Source organism: Falco naumanni, chromosome 17 (assembly GCF_017639655.2).
Source record: "Falco naumanni isolate bFalNau1 chromosome 17, bFalNau1.pat, whole genome shotgun sequence".
In the NCBI taxonomy this organism is placed as follows: Eukaryota; Metazoa; Chordata; class Aves; order Falconiformes; family Falconidae; genus Falco; species Falco naumanni.
In genome coordinates this window covers 1,474,052-1,499,574 of record NC_054070.1, presented here as the reverse complement: position 1 = coordinate 1,499,574, position 25,523 = coordinate 1,474,052, and the positions used below count along the sequence as shown (strand labels likewise).

The following is a 25,523-nucleotide window of genomic DNA, read 5'->3' as shown; positions in this document are numbered from 1 at the left end:
AAAGATTAATTTAGACAGGATGGAATATTTTCTAACAAAAGTGTCACTACCTTCTGGGGAGCAAGTCTGACCTGAAAAGATCATGTACAGGGAAATCCCACACCACAGACAATCCCTCATGGATAGGAGTCCCCCAGCTGGAAATACAACAGTTTGGGTTAATTTCAGCACAGCTGGGGTGACTGCCGATGACATCATGTGGCTGTAATATGTCACTTTAATTGACCATAAATATATGTACTCCGCTACAGCTGACAACAAAAGCTGTGGAGACAACAGTGGATTAGGCCTATGCTCCTGTTCTCTGAGGAAAGTTCATCAAGCAGCTATTAAATACTGAAACGAGCCCACGGTCTTTGGTTCAGGAAGTTCCTAACTCACAGACAGATGGACCTTTGAGGCACACCAGGAACTGGATCCTTGAACACTACTACAGCTCTTGCACCCTGCCCTACACATCACTGTCACACGAAGAGAGAAGCAGGTTATTTGGCTAGATGCTGTGATGCGGTGTCACACGAGTGTATTTTTGTACTTGCGTTGAAGTGACTGGTGTAATATGGGGAGCCTTCAGGAGCTTCCCACCCGCGTGCCAGTGCTTGCTTGTCTGACTTATGTCTTAATTCCTCCAAGTAATATAGAAATAAAAGGCTTATGAGCATTCCCTGTCCTTTTCCAAAAGCCACAAAACCCACAGACAACCCCTCTCAGCCCTCCCTAGTGCCGGTCCACACAGAAGACGACAGGCTACTGTGGCTGGAGCCTCCATTGCTCTCCTCTTTGAGGCAAGGCCCTGGCGTGAGAGGCAAAACTCCCATCCACATGGATGGATCCATAGTGATGTCCCATCTGGAGACTCCCAAATTAAAAGCTGATGGCACAGCGTTTGGGACTGAGGGAACTTGTCCACTCGCTAACATTTTTGTATTCTCTTCTGTGCCAGAGAAACTGAGGATATACTTTACTTACACTGAAAATTACCTCCTCCAAATGCAGCTGAATCATTTCTCCAAGTTGCTACTAACGTTTCTGGAGAGCACCTTGCTCCAAAGGAGCCAAATACAGACGGGATCCTACAACCACAGCCTTCTCCCAGTCCCACCAGCCCTTCCACATGCTGGAAACTCATTCTGCCCGGAAGTCTCTACAAAAATCACTTCACTCTTTTCAAAACAGAGCAGCTGTTTAGCAGCAGCTCAGCACAGCAGGTCAGAAGATGATGAATCCTGTATCCAGTTGCGGCTTGGGAATTTTTAGGGAAACAAAACCCCAGCTGTGTAAACTGGAAGAGGGCTTAGACAACTGCTCCAATACTGCTGCTCCCAAACTAGCACCAAGCAACCCTTCCAAACCATGGAGACCTGGCTTTGAACTGCTCCGAAAGCAGTGACCTCTGGCAGGAATGATTTCCTTGGTCTCACACAAAGTACTTTCCCGCACTGTGCTGGTTTTGGCTGTGACAGAGTTAATTGTCTTCATAGTAGCTAGTATGGGGATATATTTTGGATTTGTGCTAGTCACCGTGATGACAATACAGCGATGTTTTCATTACTGCCGAGCAGCACTTACACAGAGCCAAGGCCTTTTCTGCCTCTCACGCCACCCCAGCAGCAAGCAGGCTGGGGGGGGCACCAGAAGCTGGGAGGTGACACAGCCGGGACAGCTGACCCCGACTGGCCAAAGGATATTCCATACCATAGACCGTCATGCTCAGTATATAAGGCTGGGGAAGGAGGAAAGGGGAATGCTCAGAGTTACAGCGTTTTGTCCCCATTGGGTGTGATGGAGCCCGGCTGTCCTGGGGATGGCTGAGCACCTGCCTGCCATGGGAAGTGGTGAATGAATTCTTTGTTTTGCTTTGCTTGAGCACGTGGCTTTTGCTTTACCTGTTAAAATGTCTTTATCTCAACCCACAAGTTTTCTCACTTTTACTCAGGATTCTCTCCTCCATCCCACCAAGTGGGAGCAAGCAAGTGGCTGCGCAGAGCTCAGTTGCTGGCCACAGTTAAATCACGACCCACTCTGAACCAGAAAGAGGGATCCCTGACTATCAGCCCAGCTCAATAGCTCTTAGCTAATAAAGTGGAGTAGATCACAGCGGGAGGTGGGCTGGGGTGGCTGCAGCCAAGCAGGAGCATGACCTTAGAAGGTAAAACCAAGCCGCTGCAGGCCTGATGCCAATAATACACTTAGGCCTAACTGTTCCAGTGTTTCATGCCATTCCATCAAAAATCTTGGAGAAACTTATTTTTGGCTGAACCAGATCTCACAGAAAAGAATGCCAAATGCAGCGTTTCTCTGCCAATCAGGAGGACACTTACAGGGAAGCCCCTGCAGTGCAGAGATGGGTGCAAAGCAACCAAACAGCAGAGGACTGTCACCAGAGGCTCAGTCTCACAAACGTGATCTATCACAACCAGCCTGATTTTATTCCTTCCCCTCTTCCCCCACATCACATACAGGTTAGCAGGAGGATAGCAGGAAGGGTGCCACTGACACTTCACAGACTTCTATACACCCAAACCGCGCCGTAAGCACCATCTCTGTAGGCAGTGCTCTTATAAGCACTGTCTTAGAACATGAAAACAGTTATGTATCTGGCTCTGCAAAGTCTCTATCTGCCCCAACCCCGTAAGAACACATTCTCCTACCCCTTCAGGTGGCAGCTCCAGCAGATGAGGCTATTTCTCAAGCTCCTGTGTGGTTCACAGTAGGGCTGCACCTCTACACACCTCCCAGGCTTCAGGACAGAGCATCATCTCTTGAAGAAATACTGCAGGTCAGAAAGAATTCTCTTTTCCTTCTAACAAGGCCTCTGTTCTTTACTTGGGAACCGAGCTCAGGCAGAGGGAAGCAGTGTGGACCAGTGCCTAGAGCACTTCCCTGGGGTGTAGCAGCAAACTCTTCTAGTCTTAGCACTGCTGGGTGAGCTTGGACAAGGCCTCTCTCCTCCACTGTCCTGTGCATATTTAGACTGGAAATGGTTTCCAATCTAGGGGCAGAGGCAGCCTACGGAACAGTTAAATGCAACTAAGGTGGAGAAGCATGACTCAAGCCCTTCGGGATATAAGCCATGCCTGGGTTGTTTCCCCCTCGCCAACCCAGAGACACCCTGCCGCCAACGCTAGGAGTCTCCTCGCCATAACACTTCAAGGTGCAAGTGAGCAATAACTGCACAGCTGTGAGCCGTGTGACACAACACCAAATTCCACGGTCTAGATTTATCCTTCCATGGCTGTTACATTAATGGTTGTTCTCCAACACATTCATCCCACGGGAGATCATGGTTGACAGAGGGTCCTTCACAACACCAGCTTGTCTGTGCGCGACCAAAGGACACATACTGCCACTGCATATCCCAGGCTATCGGAGTCCAGCATGCTGGGAAAGCCACACCTTCTGTCAACCCCCACACACACACCAGCTGCTCCTGCTTGTGATTGACAATGTTTGTTCATCAACATATACTCAGAAATCTCTATAAGGCTTCTACATGTCTTTTTAAGATTGCCAGGTCTTTCATGTTGAGACCTTAATGCACCCTCACAAGCAGTTCTTGCGATCCCCATACGGTCTTCAGTCACCCTCACAGGAACCCTAGAGCACTGCTGCATACCATTTGACTGAGAAAACTGAGGCACATCACCAGAAGCCGCTTCCTTGGAGTTGTAAGGGAGGTGACAGCAAAAAGAGAAGAAGAATTGCTGTTCCTTGGTCTAACCAACCATCCCGCACAAGGAAGAGAGCTCAGGGAGGTTGGGCCAATGCCCAAGCACCCTTGCATCCTCTCTTGTCAAGGGAAGCACCTTGTTTTGAGCTTAATACAAAGACCAGATCATTTTGTTGCAGGTGAGGAGTGAATTGTCTTCTCCCTGAATTATAGGACACCTTTTATAATGGTAGGATGTATCCCGAGAATATTTACAAGTCAATCTGTTTGTTTACAATATTAAATAAATTGCCCTTTAATTATCTGGCAGCTGATGTGACCCCATCGTTGTGCCGGAAAAAGGTTTACAGTGTAATCACTAACACCCATTTCCAGAAAGAGCAAGGACAAGCTGCTCTGTGTCCTTAGCCATTGGTCACGTTAACAAAAACGCCACCTGTCCTTCAGAAGCTGATACCACAAATACCAGTAAGGACTAAATACATCGGTAAGGGGAGAGTTCAGGGCATTAACAGTGGTGCCTGACGCATTTCTCCTCTTTTATGTATTTGTGTTTCTTTGTTTCCTATGCTGATCTCCAATTCCTTCTCCCTCCATGCCAAATGATTTGTGTTTGGGTTGTATTCCCAGGACGCTGCCTATGGAAAGCTCCTCTGAGGCACCTCTCTCACTTTTCTGCTGCCAACAAAGCTAGAGGGAAAAACTGGGAATGAACAGCCCCACAAAGTCATTGCTGGTCCTGCAGTCTCCAAAGTATGATGAAGCCCCTCCACAGACCACCATGCAAGTCACAGATCCCTGCAGGCCAATTTCAGTAGCTAACATCAAATATCTTGGAATCCAGGGCAAGATCTCTAAGCTAGATTTTTGCAGGGACCAGCATTCAGCACACTGAGAAATTCAGGAAACGTGACCACATCTGTTGGATTTGTGTAGCGGTGCACTTATGAATAAAGAAATAAAGTGGCAAATCCTGCTCCCTCCAGCCAAACTCTCTGTGTTTTCACTGCTGCTGGGCTTTAAACACAGCAACAGGGGTGACATCCAGACAGTAACTGATCCTGCTACATCTGAGTTACCTCGAACAGACAAAAAAGCTGTACTGGGCAGGGGGACAGCCAGCAAGAAAGGAAACAGAAAACTCTCCTGGAGGTGTTGTGTGTGAGATCTCCCTCCCATCACTACGAAGAAAATGCACACACAGCTAAGTCTCCTTTCCCAGGAATCGCAAATCAGTCTCTTGAAAAACAGCCTTGAAAGCGAAATGCAACTTCCAAGCTTGTGTAGTGTTTGGTGGGTCTGTCTTTGAGGCACTCACCTGAAAAACATGATCCCTGCATTCAGTGTCTCAGCTGCCTGGGCCCGTTCCTTTACTTATTCCAAGGGGATTTCTCAGTGTCTTGTCACGAGTTCAGGCTGCTTCCTGTAGGTTTCTATTCAGCTTACTCCAGCCCCACAAGAAGCGGCGATAGGTACCTTTGGGCTGCACAAGAACACAGAAGAACAGATTGACAACAGGCATGTCAGAGAAGACAAAAATATCTCCTCACCAGTTGTGTGCTGGGAAAGTTGGTAACATAAAATCCCCATGGTCATCTGGCTCTTAAACCTATAAAAACTCAGTTATTTCACAACATTGGCAGTGTCCCACAGCCAGGCCTAAGGTTCTGCTCTGAAGTGAGATCTGTGAGTTAGCACCAAAGAGGTTCTTCCGCTCAGCAGTGCTGGAGTAGGAGGAAGGAATTAGAAGTCCCTCGTGCATCTAATACCCAGGATTATTCTCATGGAATATTTCCTTAGATCAGTCCAGCTGATGTAGGCCACAGTCCCATAACCGACTCCAGCTGAGTGTGGGGGGAATGCAGCCGTGGCAGGGTCAGGATTATACACATTACAGCAATGGGGTTAGAAAACACTTTTACATCAGTAATTCCCATCCCTGGGTGCATGGAGCAGTGTGGGGCATTTTAAAGGCTGGCAGTTGCCACAGTCTATACATTCTGCAAACCCTAAAACAAGCAGTCTCAATCAATTTACTACTTTCTAAAAAGTTACAACTTATCTATGCCAGACAGACATTCCCCTCTGATTTACACAAATTTCAGCCTGAATATCTCTCACCTCAGTCTTCTCATTTTTATTTTCATCAAAGAAGCATCGATGCAGAAAGGGTCTTGCCACCAACACGGGACAGGGCTGCAGTGCTGCATGGAATGGTCCCATCGCTGCACAGACACGGCCGCGGGCACACACCAGGTGAGGCACGGCCACCAGGTTTGAAGACTTTAGACCCCAGGTTTGGGTCTCCTTTTTCCCCTGTTCCATCAATGGATGCTTTTTATCTGAAAGAGAATTAGATCCTGATTTTATCCAGCGCCACTGATAGAGCTCAGGTCAACCAGCAGAAGACTGGAGCAAGCGGAGAAGCAATTCAACCTTTCCAGGGGGCTGCCACAGAAGCAGGGCCACAGCCGCGGCTCTGTGCACGCCTGAAGCAAAGGGTGCAGCCACAGAAAATGGGGCAAAACCCAGCCGGTTCTCGAGCCAGGTCTCAGAAACGTTCTCTTTGGACAAACACAAGACCCCACAGCCTTGGAAAGGAACAACGCTCCTCCTGGCACAATGATAGAGCAAAAATAAGTCATTGGCTTCTAATACAAGAGACTGACTACAGACCCACAGTCTTTGAGCCTAGAAGATCACAGATAACATTTATAACTACGTATCAGCCAAAACATCATAACCAAGGCTACGTGGCCTGGGTTTTCTCCTCTGATGGACACAGCAATGCCTTTCCTGCGAAAGGTGTGAGGCCAATTGAGGGGGGGGCGCTGGGGGGGAGAGCAGGGGGGGGGTGCGGGGGAGTGGGGGAGCTGGGGGGGGGGAAGCTGAGAGGGAGGGAGCTGGAGGGGGGGAGCTGAGGGGAGGGGGAGGAGCTGGGGCGGAGGAGAACTGAGAGAGAACGGGGCTCTCCCGTGGCTCAGCCTCAGAACGGGGAGGCCTGGCCTGGCCTGGCCTGCCCTGCCCGACGAGGGGGCAGCCACGCGGGGGTTGCCCCAGGCCAGGTCCGCCTAACGCCGCCTGCTGCCGCCCGGGCCCGCCGGGGCCGATGGCGGCCGGCCCGTCCCTCACCTTGCGGGGCGCGAACGAGGCGCGGAGCCGCTCCTCAGGAGCCGCCCGAGAGACCTGCCTCCCGACTGGCTGCGGACTACTGCCTGTCACTGGACGTCACCCCTCGCACCAATGGGAGCGCGGGCAGCGGGGCGGGGGCGGGGCTTGTGGGGGCCGGCGCGGCGGGCCGTGCGCGGCGGTGTGGAGGGGCAGGTAGGGTCCCCGCGCTCCGAGCGGCCTGAGGGGAGGCCGGGCCCGGCCCGCTCCCTGCCCCGCGCCGCCTCCCTGCCCCCGGGCCTGAGCCGTGAGTGGCCTCGCCGGCCCGCGGGGGAACCCGGTGGGCGGATGCTTGGTGGGCGGGGGGCGCTCCGGTGGTGGGGGCGCTCCGGTGGCGGCGGCCTGCGGCTCCTGCGGTGGCAGCGGCCTGGATTGCCCGGAGGCCCCTCGGGCGGCCGAGCCGCCGGAGCGGGGGCAGCGGCGTCGGGGGAGCCGCTGAGGGGCTGAGCACCTGCCGCCCTTCGGCGGGCACCGGGGGGCCGCGGCCGGAGGAAGCCCCGCGCCTTGCGGGGCCGAGGGGCCGGGTGAGCGCCGCCGCGGCTGCAATGCGGAGCCCGGGGCGGAGCGGGGCCGCGTTTAGTCTCGGGGGGGCTGCGGGGGACCTGAAGGTGGAGCCGGTGTTGGGGTGACCCGGGGGCGCTGCCAGGCGCCTCAGGCGCGACTACCTCGCCGCGTGTGAGCCCCGCTGCTCCGCGGCGGTTCCCGGTTGGGGCGGTCGGGATGCGGGTGCCGTTGGGCAGGTGCCTGCGGGCGGCCGGGCTGATGCGCTGGGAAGAGCCGGCTCCAGGCGCGGGGGCCGGTGCCCCTGGGCACGCCGTGGGGCCGGGGCTGCGCTGCCCTCGGCGTGGTCACGGGCCTGGCCAGCGGCACCCAAAATTCGCATTGCGTTGCTGGGAGGCACGGTCTAGTAGACGACGCGTTTTCCCCTGCTTTTATTAAAAATGGCAGTTATGAATTGTTCAGATGATCTGAATTTAGTTGACCAGGTTAAAACAAAATTCTAAGTACGTGCTCCGTTGCTGAATTATAAATCCAAGCAAGTAGCAACCCGAAACCACCTACAGTGGGGCACATGTGCAGCTAGGCCATACACTAACCAGCATTTCTGATGAAGAAGTAAAAACCCTGATGTCTCCAAAGAAAAATACGTTGTTTGCGGAGGTTTCTGCTCACTGGGGTGCAAAGGGTTAAGAAATCCTGCCATAGGCTGGTAGGTAGGACTGGAATGCACTTTGATGGTTTTTGGCAGGTCAGCTTGTTTAACTGGTGTTTTGTTTAGATAAAGGAGAGAGGAACTTGGTGTTTGTAACCTGTTACATTAATTTTTAAGAGAGTTCACATAGGATAAAGCAAACGGTGATAGAGCATCCCAGTGATGTAAATACGAATGGAATTATGTTAGGTAATAGAGTATAAGTACCTGCAGTTAGCTGTGGGATTACATGTGCCGTATAGAGCTGATTAATAAAGGTGTAAATTACCTTCCCTGAATAAAGCTGTGCTGAAGTGGCTTTTCAGAGCTCTCCCCAGGGTGACACCATGAGGCCTGCCGTGCCTTTTGTCTCCAAGCTGCTGCTGTTGCAATGTGAATGCCAGCCTTGTTAATGAACTGACTTTCCTTTTGCGGCAAAGAAAATGAACCCGTATTCTTTTGGATTTGTGCAAACACACGTCTCTAGAACAACTTTACCTATGCATATAGAGCAAAACGCATATAATGAATTCAGCAGCCTAGCAACTTGAAGTAATTTTTAGAAACTAGGTTTGTACGGAACAGTTGTCTTGAGGTAAAGGAGGTTTAGGAATCGGTAAATATTCCATTCCATTGCCATAGTTAATGGCTCTTGAGAGAGGAAAATATGCTGACCCCTTCAGAAGCAAAATGAGTATCAGAAGGTGAACGATTTAACACTTACACAGTCCACCAGCGAGGCCCAACTGTACTTCTTCAGGTCAGTCTTGGTCCGTGGCTTTTCTGGTTCTGTATCTTTTACTGGGCGAAACTGTCAGCAGCAAAGTACCTGTTGCAGAGCTCTTCAGTAGTTGGAGAGTAACAGGAGGTTATCTGGAGTTGCAGAAGTCAAATTGTGAGGAAGTCAGCAGTATTTTTTTGCAGGACTATGAGAGTTTGGATTTGTGGCTCTAGATGGTGAAAGCCTTGAGAGTTTTATTTGAGTATTTCTTGGGATCTGTGTAAAGTGTTTCCAGGAGGTTCCAACTGGCATCAGCCTTGATTCAGGGATAAATTTCTACTTCCTGGGCAAAATAGAAGTAAGTGGGCCAAAAAAGAAAGCTCAAACTAACTCATTCTGGCTGCATTCAGCTGAGATACTTCATCCTGGATATGCATTTTTGTTTCCTCAGGCTTCCATGATGTTTGTCCAGTGCACCTGGAAGTGTGCGAGCTCCATGCTGCTGATTGTGCTGCTGTGCTGCGTCCTTTCTCCCCCAGCACAAGCCAGCAAGGTGAGTGAACAGCTTCAGACACAAGCAGTGAACCGTGTGTGTAGTACAACACAAACAGCAATGGCAGAGAAGCAGCTGTTTTTCTGTGGAAGTTTGCAAAGATAAGGAGTGCTATAGCAGTTGTACATTTATCGTATGTAGAGCTGTGAATGTATGTGATGGTAGCCTCTGCCCTGTCTTCTGCCATATTTTGGAGTTTGCATTTTAAAATTCGTTTGAAAAGTACCTGGCATCTGGAGCAGAGGTGCTCAAGGCGTTTTAAAACTGTGAAGTTATTCATGTCAAAGCAGCAGCACAAGAAGAGATGTGTGAAGTCCTCTCTCTGAGAATGTTTTGCCTCTTCCCACACCCCTGCGTGGCCAGGGCAGCAGAACTGGACACACGTGTTCGCTCACTAGTGCCGTCTCCTCTTGCTTCTGCAGAGCTCAGAGGACATCCGCTGCAAGTGCATCTGTCCCCCATACCGGAACATCAGTGGGCACATTTACAACAAGAATGTGTCGCAGAAGGACTGGTGAGTTGTGGGTTGAAGCCTGAGGGGTTGGTCCAACGCTCCAGAGTTTCCAGCTGCTGCTAAGGAAGTAGTTCCCTACCTGTGCATTTGCAGAGGAAGCAGTTTTGGTAGGTGATGTTCAACCCAGGCAAGGGGCATTTTTTGAACAGGGATTGAGGAATCTGGGAGGCGTGATTTCTTAAGCTGCGGCTCTCAGCAGATGTAGGGCATACCCTCCAGTCTGTTTCACCTGGACTGGATCCCTGCAGAAGGCGCTTGGACAGTCTGTCCCAGGAGCTTTGGGCCAGTTGAGCTGTGAGGGGAACTCTTAAAACCAGATCAGTGTTATCAGCCTGATGGGAAAGCTGGGACACGCAAAGTCACCTCAACGTCCTTCCACAGAGCATGAGTTTCACTTTGTACTGTCACTGATTTTGTGTTGCAGCAACTGCCTGCACGTTGTGGAGCCAATGCCCGTGCCAGGGAATGATGTGGAGGCCTACTGCCTGCTGTGTGAATGCAAGTACGAGGAGCGCAGCACCACCACCATCAAGGTAATTGTGGGTCTGCTCCCTGTGGCTGGCTCCTTCTCCTTGCCATGCCATGCCATCACAGGCACAGCGAGACTGGCGGGCTCATGGAGAAGAGCCCAGAAAGGGAAAATAAAACTGTCACAGCTACTACACGGTGGTAGTGCCAGGAGCACAGTGTCCGAGTCAGGAGGCTTCCTGGCGTGAGGAGCAGGCTGCACAGGAGCCCGGTCTTCTTGCTGAGGATGTGTGACAGTGCCAAGCACCTCTGAGCAGGGACCCATCATGCTGGTCTCCTTTCACATGCAGCACATGCCCAAAACTGGCACAGTGCAGAGCAGATCAGCACGGGTTATGCAGCGATGGCACTTAGGTCTCCTCAGCCTTCCTGCAAGTGCAGGAGGCTTTCTAGTGAGCAGAATTAAAATGAGAGATCAGATGTGAGAGGCAGTTGTGAAGGGAGCTTCCCATCCTCTGTCTGCTTCTCCTCTACATTGCTGATCCTTTTCCACTATGCTGTCCTTAACTGCAGGTGATCATCATCATTTACTTGTCCGTGGTGGGGGCACTGCTGCTTTACATGGCTTTCCTTGTGCTGGTGGACCCTCTGATCCGGAAGCCAGATGCTTACACCCAGCCCCTGCACAACGAGGAGGAGAACGAGGTGAGGCTGTGCCACCTGATGCATGCGGGTGGCTGTGGTCACGGTGGAGACTGGGTGGTAGGGTGACAAGAGAAGGACTGACAGGGAAACAGAGTGACCTTGTGCTTGTCCCCTCTGATCCAGTGTGGGACCAACGCCATTGATCTTTGGGCACTTATCACAGGTAAACGTTTAGACTCAAATCTGTGCAAATCATGCTGAAGCACAAAGAAATACTCAGAGTACAAGTTCTGTATTACGAGCCCAGGATGAGACCCGTCCTCTGGGGCAGGGGGTGGCTTTTTCACCAAGTGACTTGAATTTGGTATGTCAGTCTAGATGAAACTGAAAGTCAAACAGTTCCTGTTTGTGCAGTGTCCTAGGTGTAGTTACTTGGTGGTGAGCTTCCAGGGAAGGATGGGTTTAATGATGTGCTGAAACATCAGGCAGGCCTCTTTTCTAGCTGCTTGAAAGATTGGCCTCTGAGGTGTTGTTTGACCCTGCTCTGGGGCTGGGCCCTGTTGTATCTAGGCTCTTGTCCCTTGTGCTTCTTCCCAGAGCAGAATTTCAGTCAGATTCCATCTTTCTGGGGTACTTGGCATACAAAATCTTGGGTAAGAAGATCAGAACCCAGCTGAAGAGAGCTACTCTCAATCTCTCTCAGATGTCAGGGGAGAACAAATTTCTTGCCGCATGAAATTCATGCAATTTCAGCATCCAGCTTACAACATCCTTCCCCCTGGGAGAGAGGCAGTGCTTTAGGGGGAAAGATCGGGCCCGATTCCAAGGGGGATTTCAGAACAAGGGCACCCTTGTAAATCTGTGTGGAGTGGAGTGGCTGCATGCACAGTGATTAGCTCTCATGCTTGATTGCATCTGTAGCTCACGCTCTGTTTGTAGGATGCAAGGGCTGTCCCAGGCTGGCTGGCTCTGAGCGTAGCGCGTGGCTCTGTGACACAGCTTTCCCTGGGGCTTGCTCGGTTCAGACACGCGCAGTTTAGCCAGGCGCAGTGCTAGGCAGAGCTCTCCCGGAGCTGTTCCAAACCCCAGGGCACTGCTCGAGCATCACCCCGGCTGCCACCCCCGGGCTGCTGGGAGGACACTCGTGAGGAGGCCGTCCCTAGCAACTGGTGACTCTGGATGCTATCTGATTATGCTTTTGCTCCACAGCAATAATTCAGATTTAGAGCTAGGTGCACACTGTAATTCCTGATCTTAGATGAAGTTTATCGTATTCCAATGTGCTGGACTGTAAACTCTGTGTGCCTTGGTGTTTGTGTGCCACGATGGGTCCCCATTGAAGGGGCCTTCTGATATTACTGCTGTGTAAATGCGGTTGTTTGAGCAGTCTGAACAGCAGGGCTGGACAAAAGTCCTGCAGCACCATCTGAGAGACAGATGAGCAGCTACTAGGTAAGCTAAGCGCGCTGAGGACAACAGAAATTGTTGGCCTCGTTTCAGCAGGGTGATGCAGTTTTGCTTTAGCAGTGCGGCTCCCTGCAGACTCCCAGCAGTGGCTTTCCAGCAGAGGTTTAGACTTGGTGCAGTTCCTCTCCTAAAGGGCTTTTATTTGAGGCCTGTGCCTTTACCATGGGTGGTCCCCAAGAGCAAGCTCTCCAGCAGAGTTGGGGAGCTGGTGTTGAGGAGCTCTGAAAATGAGTGTCAGGACAACTCAAGCCTTGAACTGCTTTTTCAGTTGAAGTTTCTTCCAGAGTCAAGCTGCCACCTGCTGCGTTTGGGCTGGGCATGCCTCCGTCTCTTTTACCGTTTCTTTCCATTGCAGGATGCTCGCTCCTTGGCCACAGCCCCCACCCCGTCTGGCGCCAGAGCCAACACGGTGCTGGAGAGGGTGGAGGGGGCCCAGCAGCGCTGGAAGCGCCAGGTGCAGGAGCAGAGGAAGACAGTTTTTGACCGCCACAAGATGCTGAGCTAGATCTTTGCTGAGCTATGCGGCACCACTTCCCAAAAGACAGGGTAGCTCCGCTGGTCAAGACAGACAGCAGGTCATCCTTCAGGACATTCGTGGTGTTTGACTGACAGCTCTAACCCTCTCTGATTTACCGTCTTCGTAGAGAGAAGCAGACCAAAATGCTTGCCTCTGGTTTTGTCCCCTTGCCCTTCACCTCTCAGCCCAGAGGCTCCTTAACCCTCACCTGGCTGAGCTCTGCGCTGACCGTTAGCCCCGTGGCCGCATGTAAGCGGTCAGTCGTGGCTGCATGTAAGCGGTCAGTCGCATGCAACGCTGCTGCCGCGGCCACGAGCTGGCTCCAGTGGGGCTGCACGCTCGGCTGGGCCCTGCAGGCACCACCTGCTGGGACTGAAGTCTCCGTCAGCCCACCCCCGCATCAGAGACAGGGGTCTCGCTGCGGAGTGTTGGAAGCTGGCTGAGGCCTTCTGGGATAAATATAGTGGGATCATTTTAATGTGGGATAAATTATGTGGCGCTCCTTCAGGACAAAGAAGCCACCCCCTCCTCCAGTTTACACCGATGTTAATTGGGTGTCAGGTGCTGAGACAAGTGTGTGGAAGGACGAGGAGGGGTTTCCCTGCCAACGGTCAGCTGCTGCTTGCACTTACCCTGGTGTAAACGGAGTGGATTTCCACTCTCTTCAGTGGAGTCTGTCCAGATCTACACCAGCATAACTGAGACTGCAGCTTGTTTCTGTGTAGGTGCATATCGCAGAACTGATTAGTCCATTCAGAAGTAAGAGACCAGCAGGTAAAAGGTTGATTTACATTCCTATCTTTTCCTGCTTTATCCGTGGATAAAAGCATACTGGGGAGGAAAGCCTTCCGTTTGTACCCACGGTGGTAACCCTTGGTGCTCTCCCTGGGGTGAAGAGCATTTGTGTCCAGGAGAAATCGAGCAAAGGCTCTACTGGAGCACCGTAAACACTTGTCTGGGTCCTGGGGCCCTGGAAAGGGGACACTTGTGCTGCTCAAAACACGCGGAGAGCTCTGACTGTACTTGAGCTGTGTGGAGGAAACTGAAGTGTATCTGCAATGTATATACTGATCCCACTGAGAACGTTTGTAATGTCAGGAAGGTGCTGGAGTTTATCATGTAGCATCTCTCTATTAAATGCAGACAAAGATCTAGTACACAGCTGGCTTTTTTTCAGGGAAAGGTCCCATGATGCCAGGTCTGGGGCTCCCAGCACTGGGTGGCTGCCCTCCAGGCAGCCTTCAGTGCCCGGCAGGCCACAAGACCTCAAGACAGAGCTGTGCTTATGGCACTCGGGTGTTTCTGCACCACAGGTGGATGCCCTGGCGCTGGCTTTGGTCTGTCTGTGCTCAGGGGGGTGACTGTCTCGCTCCAGGAGAGCAGGGCTTAAAACGGCAGCCCACCAGAGCACTCCTGTGTGGCACAGGTCAGCCCCCGAGCTGCCCAGCGGGGGGGCCGAGCGGATCAGAATTCCTCGCTTGCGGGAAGTTGGGCAATTGGTGCTAAAAGCTTAACTGGGAGAGGCACTGGTCACCGCCTTGCATGCTAGTGCCAGCGGCTTTTGATGGAGCTGCCCAGCAGGATCTAGCCCTTCCCGCTGATCCTGCCAGACAAATCCAAACGGAACCTTCTGGGGGCTTTGTGCCCGCTGCCTACCTGAACCCCAGTTACCCCTCAGCACCTCGCTGGGCTAAAAAGTACCCAGAGCTGCACGTCGTACCGAGGTCACATTTTTCCTTCACCCATCCTTGTTCTGTGGTGCTCAGTCGTTGGATCTTTCTCCCCCTTTTTGAAACCTCATCTTCCTTGTCCATCCCTCGTGGACACGGTGTTGGTCCCTGGGAACTGCAGCCCCTGAGAGGGGAAAAAAAACCCAAAACTTTTACGAGTGTGAACAGAAGCGAGGGCTGGCTGAGCTGCCGAGGTGTCGTGCGGGACCGGGCTGGTGCGATGGGTCCATCTGGTGGCCGGTGCCCCTCGGGTCAGCGCCGAGCCGTGGGTGATCACCAGCGGGGGGGGGGGGGTCCTGCACCCCTGGGTCCCTGATCCTGGAGGGCAGGGGGGAGGGGTTGGTGAGCGACACCCCCCGCCCCCCCGGAACAGCTTGAAAATGGGACAGGAGAGGAAAAACCGCGCAGGCTGGATGTCGGGAGGCAGTGGGTTGGAGACCTCAGATGGGGAAGGGACTGGAGAGGCTGCAAAAAATGCTGCTGCCTGGTTAATTACTGGGTTTGTTAATTGGTTGATTAGCTTTGTCCTGTACACCACCCTCCCCAGGACGAAATGTTTTCTACTGCCCAGCCTGAGGCTCCCAAGCCTCTGCTCCTCTCCACACCCTTGCGCCGCTCGCCCGGGCACCCCCCAGCCGGCACAGCCTGGTGGCCCCCACAGCAGCGCCTGCCATCCCTCCAGAGACGAGCAGCAGTGCCAGCGGCAGTCAATAATTTAATTCCTTATCAAAAAAGCGAGTGATAAAAATAAAGGATCTCTTAATACAAAATCCAGCCGCTCTGGCAGCCTGCCACGCCCGCGGTCAGGTGTCTGTTGCGGTCCAGATGTCGATGCTCTGGATGATGAGCCACTCGCTTTGGTTCCGAGTCACCCGGATCCTCACGCACTCCACGGGGCCGGGCATGCCCCTCTCCAGGCCCCGCCGCTCGAAGGTCCCTTTCTCAAAGGTGCCCACAGTGGTGTAGGCAGCGCAGTCGCGGCCATCGGCCCGATGCCGCCGGCCCAGCTCCAGCACCCCCGCGTGCAGGAAATCGCTGCGGCGCTCGCTGGAACCGGTGCGTACCCGGACACGGGTGACACGGGCCGGCTGCTGGAAGACGACAGAGAAGACGCTGCCGGCTGCTGGGTCCTTCCCCCAGAAGTACCCCTCTGCCGTGCTGTAAGCCTTGAGGGGCTCGTAGTTCTCGAAGATGGACATGCTGGTGAACAAGGCGGCTGGCGGGTTGTCTGGGAGGTCCAAGGCATCGGCCTGGAACTCATCGTCCTCCAGCCGGTTGACGGTGCCCTGGAAGGAGGAGTAGAGGCCCATGTGCTGGAAGAGGGAGGGCTTGAAGCGGATGACGTCCTTCTGGGTGAGCAGGAGGCGGAAGTGAACCAGCAGCCAGTCGCAGGGCATCTCCTGGTAGAAGAGGAGGAGGAAGCGAGCCAGGCGAGGAAGGTCACTGGAGCGGTAGAGCTTACCGATGTAGCCCAGCTTGGAGAACTCAAGGGTGGCCCAGTTGGAGCCTTCCTGGGAAGCCAGTGCCTTGCGGATGGCCGTCAGGAAGGACTTGGCGCACCACACATCATCCTCGATCATCAAGTAGTAGGACGAGAGGTTGGCGGCGAAGGCGAGGAGGAAGGCATAGTCCACGTTCTGCTTGGACCTGAACTTCACCCGCTCCTCTGGGTCATTGTAGTTCCTCTTCAGGCCCTCCAGGGTGGGGTAAAACTCGTGGGGGGCGTGGATAAGCAGGAGCCGGCCCAGGAGGATCTGGTGAGCAAACTTGTGGGCGATGCTGGCGGCCACACGCGCATTCCACCCAGGGTCTGCATCTGCCAGGTGCACCACCACCACCATCTCCTGCAGCTCCTCCTCTGTCGACTGCTTGAAGAGGGACTGGAGCGTGGCCGGGAGGTAGTAGCCACGTGGCCGCCGTACTGATGCCAATCCCACCGCCAAGAATTCTGCAAGGTAAAAGAGAGGCAGTGGCAGGCTGTGGGATCTCAGCCACCCCACAGAGATCAGGGAAACCCAAAACACCTGCCCCAGTGCAAGGCACAGAAGTATGAAGCACACCTGGACCACATGGATCTTCCTCTACCCCACCATCTCCCCAAACAGAGCAGCAAAGGCTGGCTAGGGAGGCAGGCACCAGGTATCAGCAGGTCCCCCATCCCCACAAGGTTGGAAGCAGACCCCCTCCCTGCCACGGCAGCAGCAGCGATAGGGCAGGTCCATGCTGAGATGGGCAGCTGCAACGGGGCAGATGTGCAAACCCAGAGCCACTCACTTTTGTGGGGTGACGGGGAGCCAGCGAGGAGGTGGTAGGAGATGTTGTGGAGCACAGAGAGATCATCCGAGTCCCTGAGGATGCGCTGGGCTCCTTCCGGCTGCAGCATCTGCAGGATGGTGTCTGGGGCCAAGCCCCTAAGCTCCACCTGGATGGGAGCCGCAGGCAGCCAGGTCAGATCCCATGGACACACGTGAGCAAGGGGGAATGACAACAGAGAGACCCAGAAATAAAAGGGAGACCCAGAAATGAGGGGGAGCCCCTGTCCTGCCCTCCCAGCTCCTGGATCAGGGAAGGCCCATGCACACTGGGCAGCCCCAGGGAGAAGGGAAGGCAGAGCTGGGGTTTGGAAGCAATCCGGTGCATGGAAGGGAGCAGAGCTGGTCTTGGGGTCCATGTGGGGCAGGTGGGGATGGAGGATGCTCCAGAGGCCCCTTCCAGTAGGACATCACTGGCGGGGGACTCACCTCCGGGTGATCCTGTTCCTGCTGGCTGCCCCCATGGAGGAGGAGGAGGAGAAGGAGGAGGAAGGAGGCTGCAAGCACAGCTGTGACGGAGCGCTTCAGGGAGCATCGCATAGCACCAGGCTGGCACGCTCAGGCCTGCTGGAGGAACGGGTACAGGCTGGGGAAAACCACCATCCCCTGGATGGGACAGCGGGGTGGCACCTGCATGCACCCCTGGGGCTCACCCCTCTGCTCAGAGCACCCAGGGGTGCGCACCTGGGGCAGCCATGGGGCACTTGTGCACCGTCCCCTTTGGGCAGGCAGGGGCAGGACACTCCGATCCAGCACCAACAAAACTCAGCCAGGTACAAAATCCACCCCACCAGCCCCGCCAATGCCCCCAGCTGCCCTGCAACACCCCGCGCCGCAGCCCCAGAGCCAGAGGCAGAAGAAACGCAGGTGACACACACATCCCTGAAGGCTTTTGGGTCAGGGTGGCACCCCAGGAGCAGCCACCAAGTCCTCGAGACTTGGCACCAAGCCCTGGGAAACACTCAGGTCTCAAGGGAGCCCAGGCTGCTCTTCCAGCACGGCCAGGATGAAGCAGCCCCCCCAGCCCCCCCTGCTCACTGCCTGCCTCCAGGCAGCCGTGTTTGCCCAGTCCCAGCCACATCACTTGCTCGGTAGGACAAGAAACCTGTCCCCAAGGCAGGAGAGCGTCACCTTCAAGGACGTTATACTGCTCTCGAGATATTTCACCTCTCGTAGCAGAGGCGTGGCAGGAGGCTAAAAGGCTCCTGTGTGCACCTGGGAGCCTTTTTTTCCATTATAAATATGACTGGGTCTGCCCTGGGAGAGAAACTGGAGACCGAGCGAGCGCCCAGCCTGGCGGGGCACACACAGCCAGCTCCATCCAAACTCCTCAGGCCACGGCAGCTCCTTTTGGTCAAAGCATCTTTGGATGAGCCACATGGAGGCAAAGCGCTCACAAGTTGTACAACCAACCGGTGAGAAAGCTGCCGGCCGGCCCGCACGAAGGCTGGGCTTCGCCCAGGGCTTCTCTCCCGAAACATCACTGCATCAACCGCTGCTCTGCAGCCAACACGTAGCCCTGCTGCACGTGCTGGGCTTATTTTAAGGAGAAACCCCCCATTTTCCTGCCCAAGAGTCCCTCGGAGGGTTTTCAGCCTCTCAACAGGCTGATGTTGACTCAAGCAGGTGTCCGTACGTCGTCGTCCCGTACTGTCCGTCTGTGTCCGTCCCCCCCGTGTCCCCCTCCCCCAACGCAGCAGCCCGTGCTGTCCTTGCTGCGCTGACCTCACCCAGGAACGTTGCTGGTTTCTCAGATAAGCAATTAAAACAGCACGAGCTGCTCTCTCCCGGGGAGGGCTGGGCTGAGCCGTGCCATTATCCAGACCCACCTGGGCCAAGGAGGGTGGAGGAGCCGCCCCCCCCCCCCCCTCCCCCCGAGCCCAGTGGTGGCCGCAAGCTCGCCATCGCTGGCTCTTCGAAGCACTGGGGGGACAAGAAGCTCCTGGAGCTGCTTAAAATCTCCTTCCAGGTCACAGCTGGGTGGGGAGAATTGGGGGTGCTCATTGCCATGGGGCAGCCCTATGGCCAGCTCTCCCCAAATCTCCCCACCCCCCGCAGCGATGGGGCACAGGCTTTGCCGGCTGCGGGGGGAGCAGCTTTGGGGACCCATCCCAGGCCAGGGGACCCCCCACCCCAGAGCCACCTGGAGGTGGATTTCCAGGCCCGGACCTCCGTGCTCTGCGGGGCAGTGCGAGGCCATGGGGCAAACTGGGAACGATGAGGCTTGGCCGCTGGCCACACACCGCGCTGGGCGTATTTATGCTCTGGGTGGCCAAAGGATTTCTGGCTGCCGGGAGGGCGGTTGGCTGCCAGAAGCCCATCCTGGATGGAAAACAAGGTGCTGCTCAGCATCCCCAGCTCCCCCAGGCAGCAGTATCATCCGCGGAGCCTGTGGGGAACAGGGGGTCCCATGCACCTCACCCCTCCAACATCACAGGCTTAACAGAACAGAAGGTAATGAATGCTACCCCATAATTAGCTCCCTAATTGGGCTTTTGATTTTTAGCTCCATGCAGAAATGAGCAGCCAAGCTAGACAGGCACACAACCAAGGGCCACGCCACTGTAGACACATCACCAGGATGCAGCACCCTCTTGGCTGCTGCTGCTGCTCCTCAGGGTGCCTCCACGAAGCATCCCGGTTCCTGCTCCTGCCCTACGGAGACATCGGGCCAGCGGCCAGGAGCGGCTGGCTGCTGCGAGCCACTTGCCTGGAGCCAAACTCTCTGCTTCAGTAGGAGAGCCCCAGCCAAATGGGCTGCGTGACGCAGCAGCCATGACTCAGTTCAGCAGCGGAGGGGAAGGACAAGGAGTAAATACACAGCCTCGGTCCCGCGAGGCTGTGAGGAAGGGCCGGATGCTCCCTGCACGCTGGCGGCTCCAGCTGCTTCCTCCAGCACTGGGGAGACTGGGGCTGGTTGCCGGCGGAGGAGGGGAACAACCAGGGTTCACTGTCCCACTGCCAGAAGCACCCCTCCATGCTGGGGGAAACTGAGGCACGGAAAAAGGCTACGCATCACCCAGCGGGGTAAGTGCCAGATCTCCCGCATCCTGGCCCAGTGCCCACCACCACCTCTCGGTGTGGATCCCCGGGATGGAGAGGGGCAGGGTGTAACCCAGTGCCAGCTATCGTCACTCACTTGAGCAGAGGACACGGCAAATTGTGGCAGCACGATGTCCCCGATGGGCAAATCACGGCAGCCTGGGGCTCCGTGGGATGGGGCACCCTTGGGCCCCCTGGGAGCCAGCCTGGGGTCCAGCCCCACACTGTTGGTTTACCTGTTCCAGGGGATGTCCCGCAGGGAGGAACTGGGGGGAAAAGCCTCGTTTCAGTAGCGCAGGACACTGGGAGCCAAAGCTTTAGGTCAACCCGGGTCTCCCACAGCCCCACGGCACAGGGGGGCTCTGCAAGCAGCTCAGTAAAGGGACACCTGGGTCTGACCCGGTCCCCACAGCTGACAGCATGGGGACCCCCAGCCACCAACCCGTCCTCACCCGCCCCAGCTCCCCAGGCGACCCCGGCCCAGGGCACCCCTTCCCCATGCAGCCCCAGCCCATGACACCGGTGAGGCAGCTGATGCCCAGCACCGCTCCAGATGCGCCCACCGTGGCGGCAGAGACTTACGGGTGCGCGGCAGCCCAGCGCGTGGGTGCTCAGCCGTGGGAGCCAGGCAGCCTCGCTGTCTCGCAGGGTGCTCGGCCCTGGCAACTTCCCCAGGGCTGGCTGGACTCTGGTTTCTCGCTCAGCAAAGCCCCACCCCGAGTCCTCGTCTGCCTCCCGCAGAGGAGGAGCGTCTGCTGGCCGCCTCTGCCCCATGCCGGTGAGCACTGGGTGAACTGGCCGGGCTGGTGGGGTCCCCAGGTGGGATGGGGCAAAGGCCCCCCAGTCCCACTGTGGGAGTTAGGGCAACCCCAGCTTCCCCCCTAGCCCGGACTGGGCACTCCCCATGGCACCTGCTGGCAGCCCTGGTCCCTCAGGCAGGGTCAGACCCCCAAGGGCTCTCACCAAGCCCCAGCGCCCCAAACTCCCACGGTGACACTGCACTGTCCTGTCCGTTCGTGTTCCAGCCCTTGTGCTGAGATGGCAGAAACCTCTGGGGCTGCCGAGCCAGAACTGCACCCCCGGCAACCCAGGGCAGGGCAGGGCTGGCTGCCAGGATCCCACCCGGGATGCATCCCACAGGGGCACCACCACGGCTCCCCCCCACGCCCCACACCCACCGGAGCACTGGGCATCACAGCCCTGGCTGGGGACAAAGCCTCTTCCCTCCCCACAAGCCACTGGCGGCCACGCGGGGCTCTTCCCACAGCCCAGCTGGCCCCCAGCTCCTCCACCCTCCAAGCCTTGCTGCTCTCCCACTGCTTCCTCCCTCCAGACCCACAGCGGGAACGTGGACCCCGAGCACCCATCAGTCACCCAACAGCAGCACCCAGCTCAGCCAGGTGCTCCTCACCACCTTCCAACACGGCAACTCACCTACAGCATCCCAAGGAGAGCGAGACCCTTCCCTTCTCCTCCATCCCATCCTCCCCATTAATCCACATGGAAGCGCAGATCCCGTTTCCCTCCTCGCTGGCTTGGACCTCTCCTACCTTCAGAAAGGCCCCAATGTCTCTCCCCAGGCTCCATCTTCTACGAATCCCCTGTGACACCTCCCAGCCCCCGCTGCTTGCTGCGGGTCCCAGTGGAGCCGCTGGCCCTGGACACTTGTGCGAGGACAAGGGGCTGCAGAGAGGCCAGGCAGGGCAGGAGGCAGGCGATGGCGCCGGGAAGGAGAGGAAGAGATGTCCACAGGCTCCTGGATCTGATGGCTTTTGCTTTTCAAACTCTGCTTGATTTTTAAATCCTTAAATTCCCACCACGGGATGCCTGTGGCTCTGTCACACCAGGGTCCCGAGGAGCTCAGTGGGGACACCCTGCCAGCACTGGAGCAAAGCCAGCATCTACACCTGGGCAGGGCTGGAAGGTGCTGGGAGAGCCAAGGGAGCCAGGGTGGTGCAACCCAGCAGAGATCTGCTGTTCAATCGCACGCGGAAAGGAAGGGATGTGGGGCTTGGCAGCTTGTGGGGGATGTCTAAACAACCAGCAGCAGCTACAGTATGGGGAGGGCTTTTCTCACCACAGATGCCCCATGACCCCCATCCCTGTGCAGGAAGGAACCAGGGCTTGGTCCTTCCTGCACTCGCAGGAAGGAGGAGGAGGGCGGGCGGCCGCGGAGCCCAGCGCAGCCCTGGAGTCGCCAGCACTCGCGGGTGCAACAGGCAGCCCGGCCACAGAAACACGCGGGTCAGGACAGCACTGCTACGGGTGCTGCAGAGCCACCAGAATCCTCCTTTGGTTCCCCCCACGTGCCATCTCAGGGTGCAGTGCTAGGGCAGAATTTGACCCTCTCTAGGCACATCCATGAGCCTGCCTGGAGCAGGAAAGGAATTCACAGGCAGGACGCAGCCCCCGGTGCCCACCGCCATGTGGTCCTGGGCCCTCTTGCCTTCCAAGCAAGTCCCACAAGCCCAGCCTGAGCTGTCACCTCCTTGTGCTATGGTGCAAATCCCAAATGCTGAATTCAGGGTCTGGAAAAGGGCCCCTCCACCCACCTCCCCCCCAGGGGCCACCGCACATTGTTAGCACCCAGGCACAACCAGGGCTCTGGCCCCCAGAGCCACTTGCAAACCTCCCCCTGGCCTGGGACCCAGCGCTCGCACTCTGCTCGCTGAATTATTTTGCCTGAAGAACAGAGGTGGCTCAAACGAAGCTAAAAGGCACATTTTTTGCTGGTTCTTGCAATAAACTGGAGAGCGAAGCCCCAGGTCCAAAGGCTATTTCAAGAGGGGCAATGTGGCTGCACAGGCACAGACCCTGTGCGGGGGGCCAGGGAGGGCCAGTCCCCCCAGCTGGGGCTGGAGCGGAGCACTGGGGTGGGACAGGCACCAGGGGACTCCCCACAGGTACTGGCCACCTGCCCCACGGCACCCAGCGCTCACCCTGCCCCGGCTCAGCTCCCACCCTACACCTGAGGCCCGGCAAGGAGAGGGCAGGGTGGTGGCCGAGCCTCCGTGTTTCCCCTGGGGAAACCAGAGAGCTGGGCCAGATCCGCTTACAAGCCTTCCATTATTCAGGAGCCCAAGCAGGACAAAGCGGAGGTAAATGAGGGCCCCACGCAGCAGGGAGAGCGTCGGGCTCTGGCCATCACGATGCCAGGGAGGGGAAACCACGGTGCCCTGCGGCTCTACACGTGGGCAAGCAGATCCCAACCCCTGCAGCGTCCCCACTGCCTCACTGGTCTCCCCATGTGGATCACAACAGGTCCTGGATCCCTGCCCACACTGCTGAACCACACAGCTCCCTCACTGGAGTCATCGTAAGGTTTGCTAATTGCAAAGGAAAAAAAAATTCAACATTGTTCCTCTACCTTTTATGCATTTCAGACTTAAAGGCAGCTGGCATAGGAGAGGCACCTCTTTGAGGTAGGGGCATCTGTCCGTATTTAAATGTCCTTATCTGAAACCAGCCAGTCTGTCGGTAGCAGGAAACCTCCCGCCCAGCCGCTGCCACCCGCACGGCTCAAGGGCCGGTTGCCCAGGGAGAGTTACGGGGCTGAAAGCCGTTCACCATCTGGCACGGGTGCTGCTGCAGCACCTCTGCTCCAGAACACGAAGCGCGCCCTGGACATGCCATATGCCTGGTTAGAACATCTTCCTGCTGCCACAGATGTCAAAACCACACGGCCCTGAGATTTGTTCTGTGTTTCTTCACAGAAGCAAGAGCAAGGCACAGGCTGCCGTTGCCGTCCCCACTGGGCTGGAGCAGCTCTCCACCAGCAAGGGCAGAGCTTCATACAGACCCCAGCCGCCAGCCCAGAACGGAACATCCCTGCCCCCACCCTCCACATCCACACCTTGTGCACAGCACAAGCAGCAACCACCAGGCATGCGGCGCTGGCACCATCGTGGCCAACAGCACTTCTCAGGGTACGCTGTGGAAAGCGCCCTGAAGCTCTTCAAAGCACCTGGGCTTCTGCGGGAGACAGGCCCCGAGCAGCTGGGTGCCCCCCCGGGCCAGCACACACCGGCTGAGACAGCCCCGGCGCAAGGCAAAGGTAACCACGCTCACTGTCCATGTTTCCTTCCTCAACTCCAGTGGAGAAACTCCACCCTGTGACCAGAGGACTTGTCACCGAGTTCATCCCATCATAAAAAGAAAATCGTTATCTACCCATTGCTTCCTGCCACACGTGTGCTGCGCAACGCCTGGAGCGCTGCAGCTGCAGCCCTTACGCACGGCTCCTGCACCAGCTTGCTGTTCTTCCTCTCCTGCACCGCAAAGGCAACAGCTCAGACTCGGCTGCACCATCACCGAAACCAGCTTCGTTACCACGGATAACGGCACATTTTTCTTGCCCTGTAACTCTACTTTGATTAATCTAGTTTCAAAACCCACCTGTCGGCATCGACGTGTGTCCAGCGGCAGTGAAAAGGGGAATGGCAAGGTAGTTTTCCCAAATATGTTTGTCTGAAGTCAACAGCACAGAGACCCTCACGCAGATCCACATTTGGGGCAGATGTCCTTGGTGGAGATTTACAGTGGCAGAGGCACACGCAAGGAACTCCTCGCCGGCAGCTACACCGGGATCAGGGGGTATTTGTGTATGAAATTCAAACGGAGATGGCAGAACTCTCTCTCCTTCCAGGAGCTTCACTAAACATTAGGCGTGGACAGAGCACTCGCTTACTCCCGCTTGAGACAAGATGTGATGCGAAACAGGTCTGAGGAGCTAAGCACGGACAGGCAGCAAAACCCAGTCCAGGGTTACTCTTCCCGCTGTGGCCCACCTGCACTCCAGCACCTCCTCTGCTGCCACCACTCCTCCACCAGACCCCCGGCTGGCAGCAGCAAGGTGTTCACCTGCCATCGCCTCTCCAGCCCGACGCACGCTGGACGCAACAGTCCGTGCTCCTGACGGGCCCAACCTCTCTGCCCCTCTCCCTTCTCAGTCAACCCAGAGCCACAGAAAGTTTCAGGGCCGCTTCTTCCTCACAGGAATTAATTTCTTTAGGCAAAAGCCAGACCACAGACTGCCTCCAGGCTTTCCAGTGCCAACAGGCCAACACTACTCCACTGCTCTTAGATAAGACACAGGCAAGTCCTTCATCACTGCTTCAGTTATTTCAGTTTACCCCCTCCATCCCCTCTCCCTCCCTCTGTTTATCTTCTCTGAAAAGCACCTTCTGGTTTTAAAGGTTTAGATCTTCTTTTCAAAGAGGAAACATCGCTGTGAGAACCTGGAGTATCTTTAAATTCAAGACAGACTTTTGCCTTACAAATCCTCTTTGAAATAACTCCTTTGTTTGATCATGTATGCTTTTTTCTTTCCTTAAACTCCTGTCTGTTGGACTGCGAATTAGCATTATTGTTGATCACCGCTGCTTTGCTTACTGCTCCTCAGACACTGAAATATCACACTGTGTTTGAATGCAATCCTGCTGGAGCAAAACAAACATGCATTTTGTCTGTTAATTGTTTCTGGTCCTACTAAAGCTGGAAAGCAAAACCTCCTGCTTCTTCCCGA

At 55.7% G+C, this 25,523-nt stretch overlaps 3 protein-coding genes across 23 annotated transcripts in view; 1 reads left to right on the top strand and 2 right to left on the bottom strand.

Annotated features, from left to right (window-relative positions):
• IGFN1 (immunoglobulin like and fibronectin type III domain containing 1) overlaps positions 1–9,196 on the bottom strand; it is a 62,783-nt gene extending 53,587 nt beyond the window's left edge. For 15 of the 16 annotated variants that reach the window (XM_040616408.1, XM_040616412.1, XM_040616419.1 and 12 more), the window contains exons 1-3: positions 8,755–9,196; positions 5,792–6,012; positions 4,989–5,153 (exon numbers count right to left, since the gene is read on the bottom strand). The gene's annotated coding sequence lies outside the window, so the exon portion shown is untranslated. Of the gene's footprint in view, positions 1–4,988; positions 5,154–5,791; positions 6,013–6,802; positions 6,898–8,754 lie in introns of those variants that run through there. The other variant, XM_040616409.1, reaches the window with a different exon arrangement.
• On the top strand, positions 6,945–14,072 carry TMEM9 (transmembrane protein 9). 3 transcript variants are annotated; one of them, XM_040616432.1, is made up of 6 exons: positions 6,945–6,994; positions 9,203–9,304; positions 9,727–9,818; positions 10,243–10,351; positions 10,860–10,991; positions 12,754–14,072. In XM_040616432.1, exons 2-6 carry the CDS (start codon positions 9,209–9,211, stop codon positions 12,901–12,903), a joined length of 579 nt encoding a protein of 192 aa, XP_040472366.1. In that variant the 5' UTR covers positions 6,945–6,994; positions 9,203–9,208; the 3' UTR covers positions 12,904–14,072. The 3 variants fall into 3 exon arrangements, with proteins under 3 accessions (XP_040472366.1, XP_040472365.1, XP_040472367.1); XM_040616431.1 differs by having other exon boundaries at positions 6,985–7,085; XM_040616433.1 differs by lacking the exon at positions 6,945–6,994 and adding an exon at positions 7,177–7,362.
• Positions 14,073–14,159: 87 nt separating this feature from the next.
• LOC121098452 (alpha-1,6-mannosyl-glycoprotein 4-beta-N-acetylglucosaminyltransferase-like) lies at positions 14,160–25,453 on the bottom strand. Of its 4 annotated transcripts, XM_040616426.1 has the most exons (5): positions 20,582–21,241; positions 20,097–20,265; positions 17,387–17,521; positions 16,920–17,067; positions 14,160–16,593 (listed from the first exon to the last, which is right to left on the bottom strand). In XM_040616426.1, exons 3-5 carry the CDS (start codon positions 17,495–17,497, stop codon positions 15,449–15,451), a joined length of 1,404 nt encoding a protein of 467 aa, XP_040472360.1. In that variant the 5' UTR covers positions 17,498–17,521; positions 20,097–20,265; positions 20,582–21,241; the 3' UTR covers positions 14,160–15,448. The 4 variants fall into 4 exon arrangements, with proteins under 4 accessions (XP_040472360.1, XP_040472361.1, XP_040472359.1 ...); XM_040616427.1 differs by lacking the exons at positions 20,097–20,265; positions 20,582–21,241 and adding an exon at positions 24,395–25,453; XM_040616425.1 differs by lacking the exon at positions 20,097–20,265.
• Between the last annotated feature and the right edge of the window lie 70 nt (positions 25,454–25,523).

What these genes read in the sequence shown, in the direction of transcription:
- TMEM9 (XM_040616432.1), top strand. Translation starts at nt 9,209, where the DNA reads ATGATGTTTGTCCAGTGCACCTGGAAGTGTGCGAGCTCCATGCTGCTG. An exon ending in AATGTGTCGCAGAAGGACTG is followed by an intron (nt 9,819 to 10,242) that starts GTGAGTTGTGGG and finishes TTTGTGTTGCAG; the next exon opens with CAACTGCCTGCACGTTGTGG. An exon ending in ACAACGAGGAGGAGAACGAG is followed by an intron (nt 10,992 to 12,753) that starts GTGAGGCTGTGC and finishes TTTCCATTGCAG; the next exon opens with GATGCTCGCTCCTTGGCCAC.
- LOC121098452 (XM_040616427.1), bottom strand. Translation starts at nt 17,497, where the DNA reads ATGCGATGCTCCCTGAAGCGCTCCGTCACAGCTGTGCTTGCAGCCTCC. An exon ending in AGGAACAGGATCACCCGGAG is followed by an intron (nt 17,068 to 17,386) that starts GTGAGTCCCCCG and finishes GCTCCCATCCAG; the next exon opens with GTGGAGCTTAGGGGCTTGGC. An exon ending in CTCCCCGTCACCCCACAAAA is followed by an intron (nt 16,594 to 16,919) that starts GTGAGTGGCTCT and finishes TTTACCTTGCAG; the next exon opens with AATTCTTGGCGGTGGGATTG.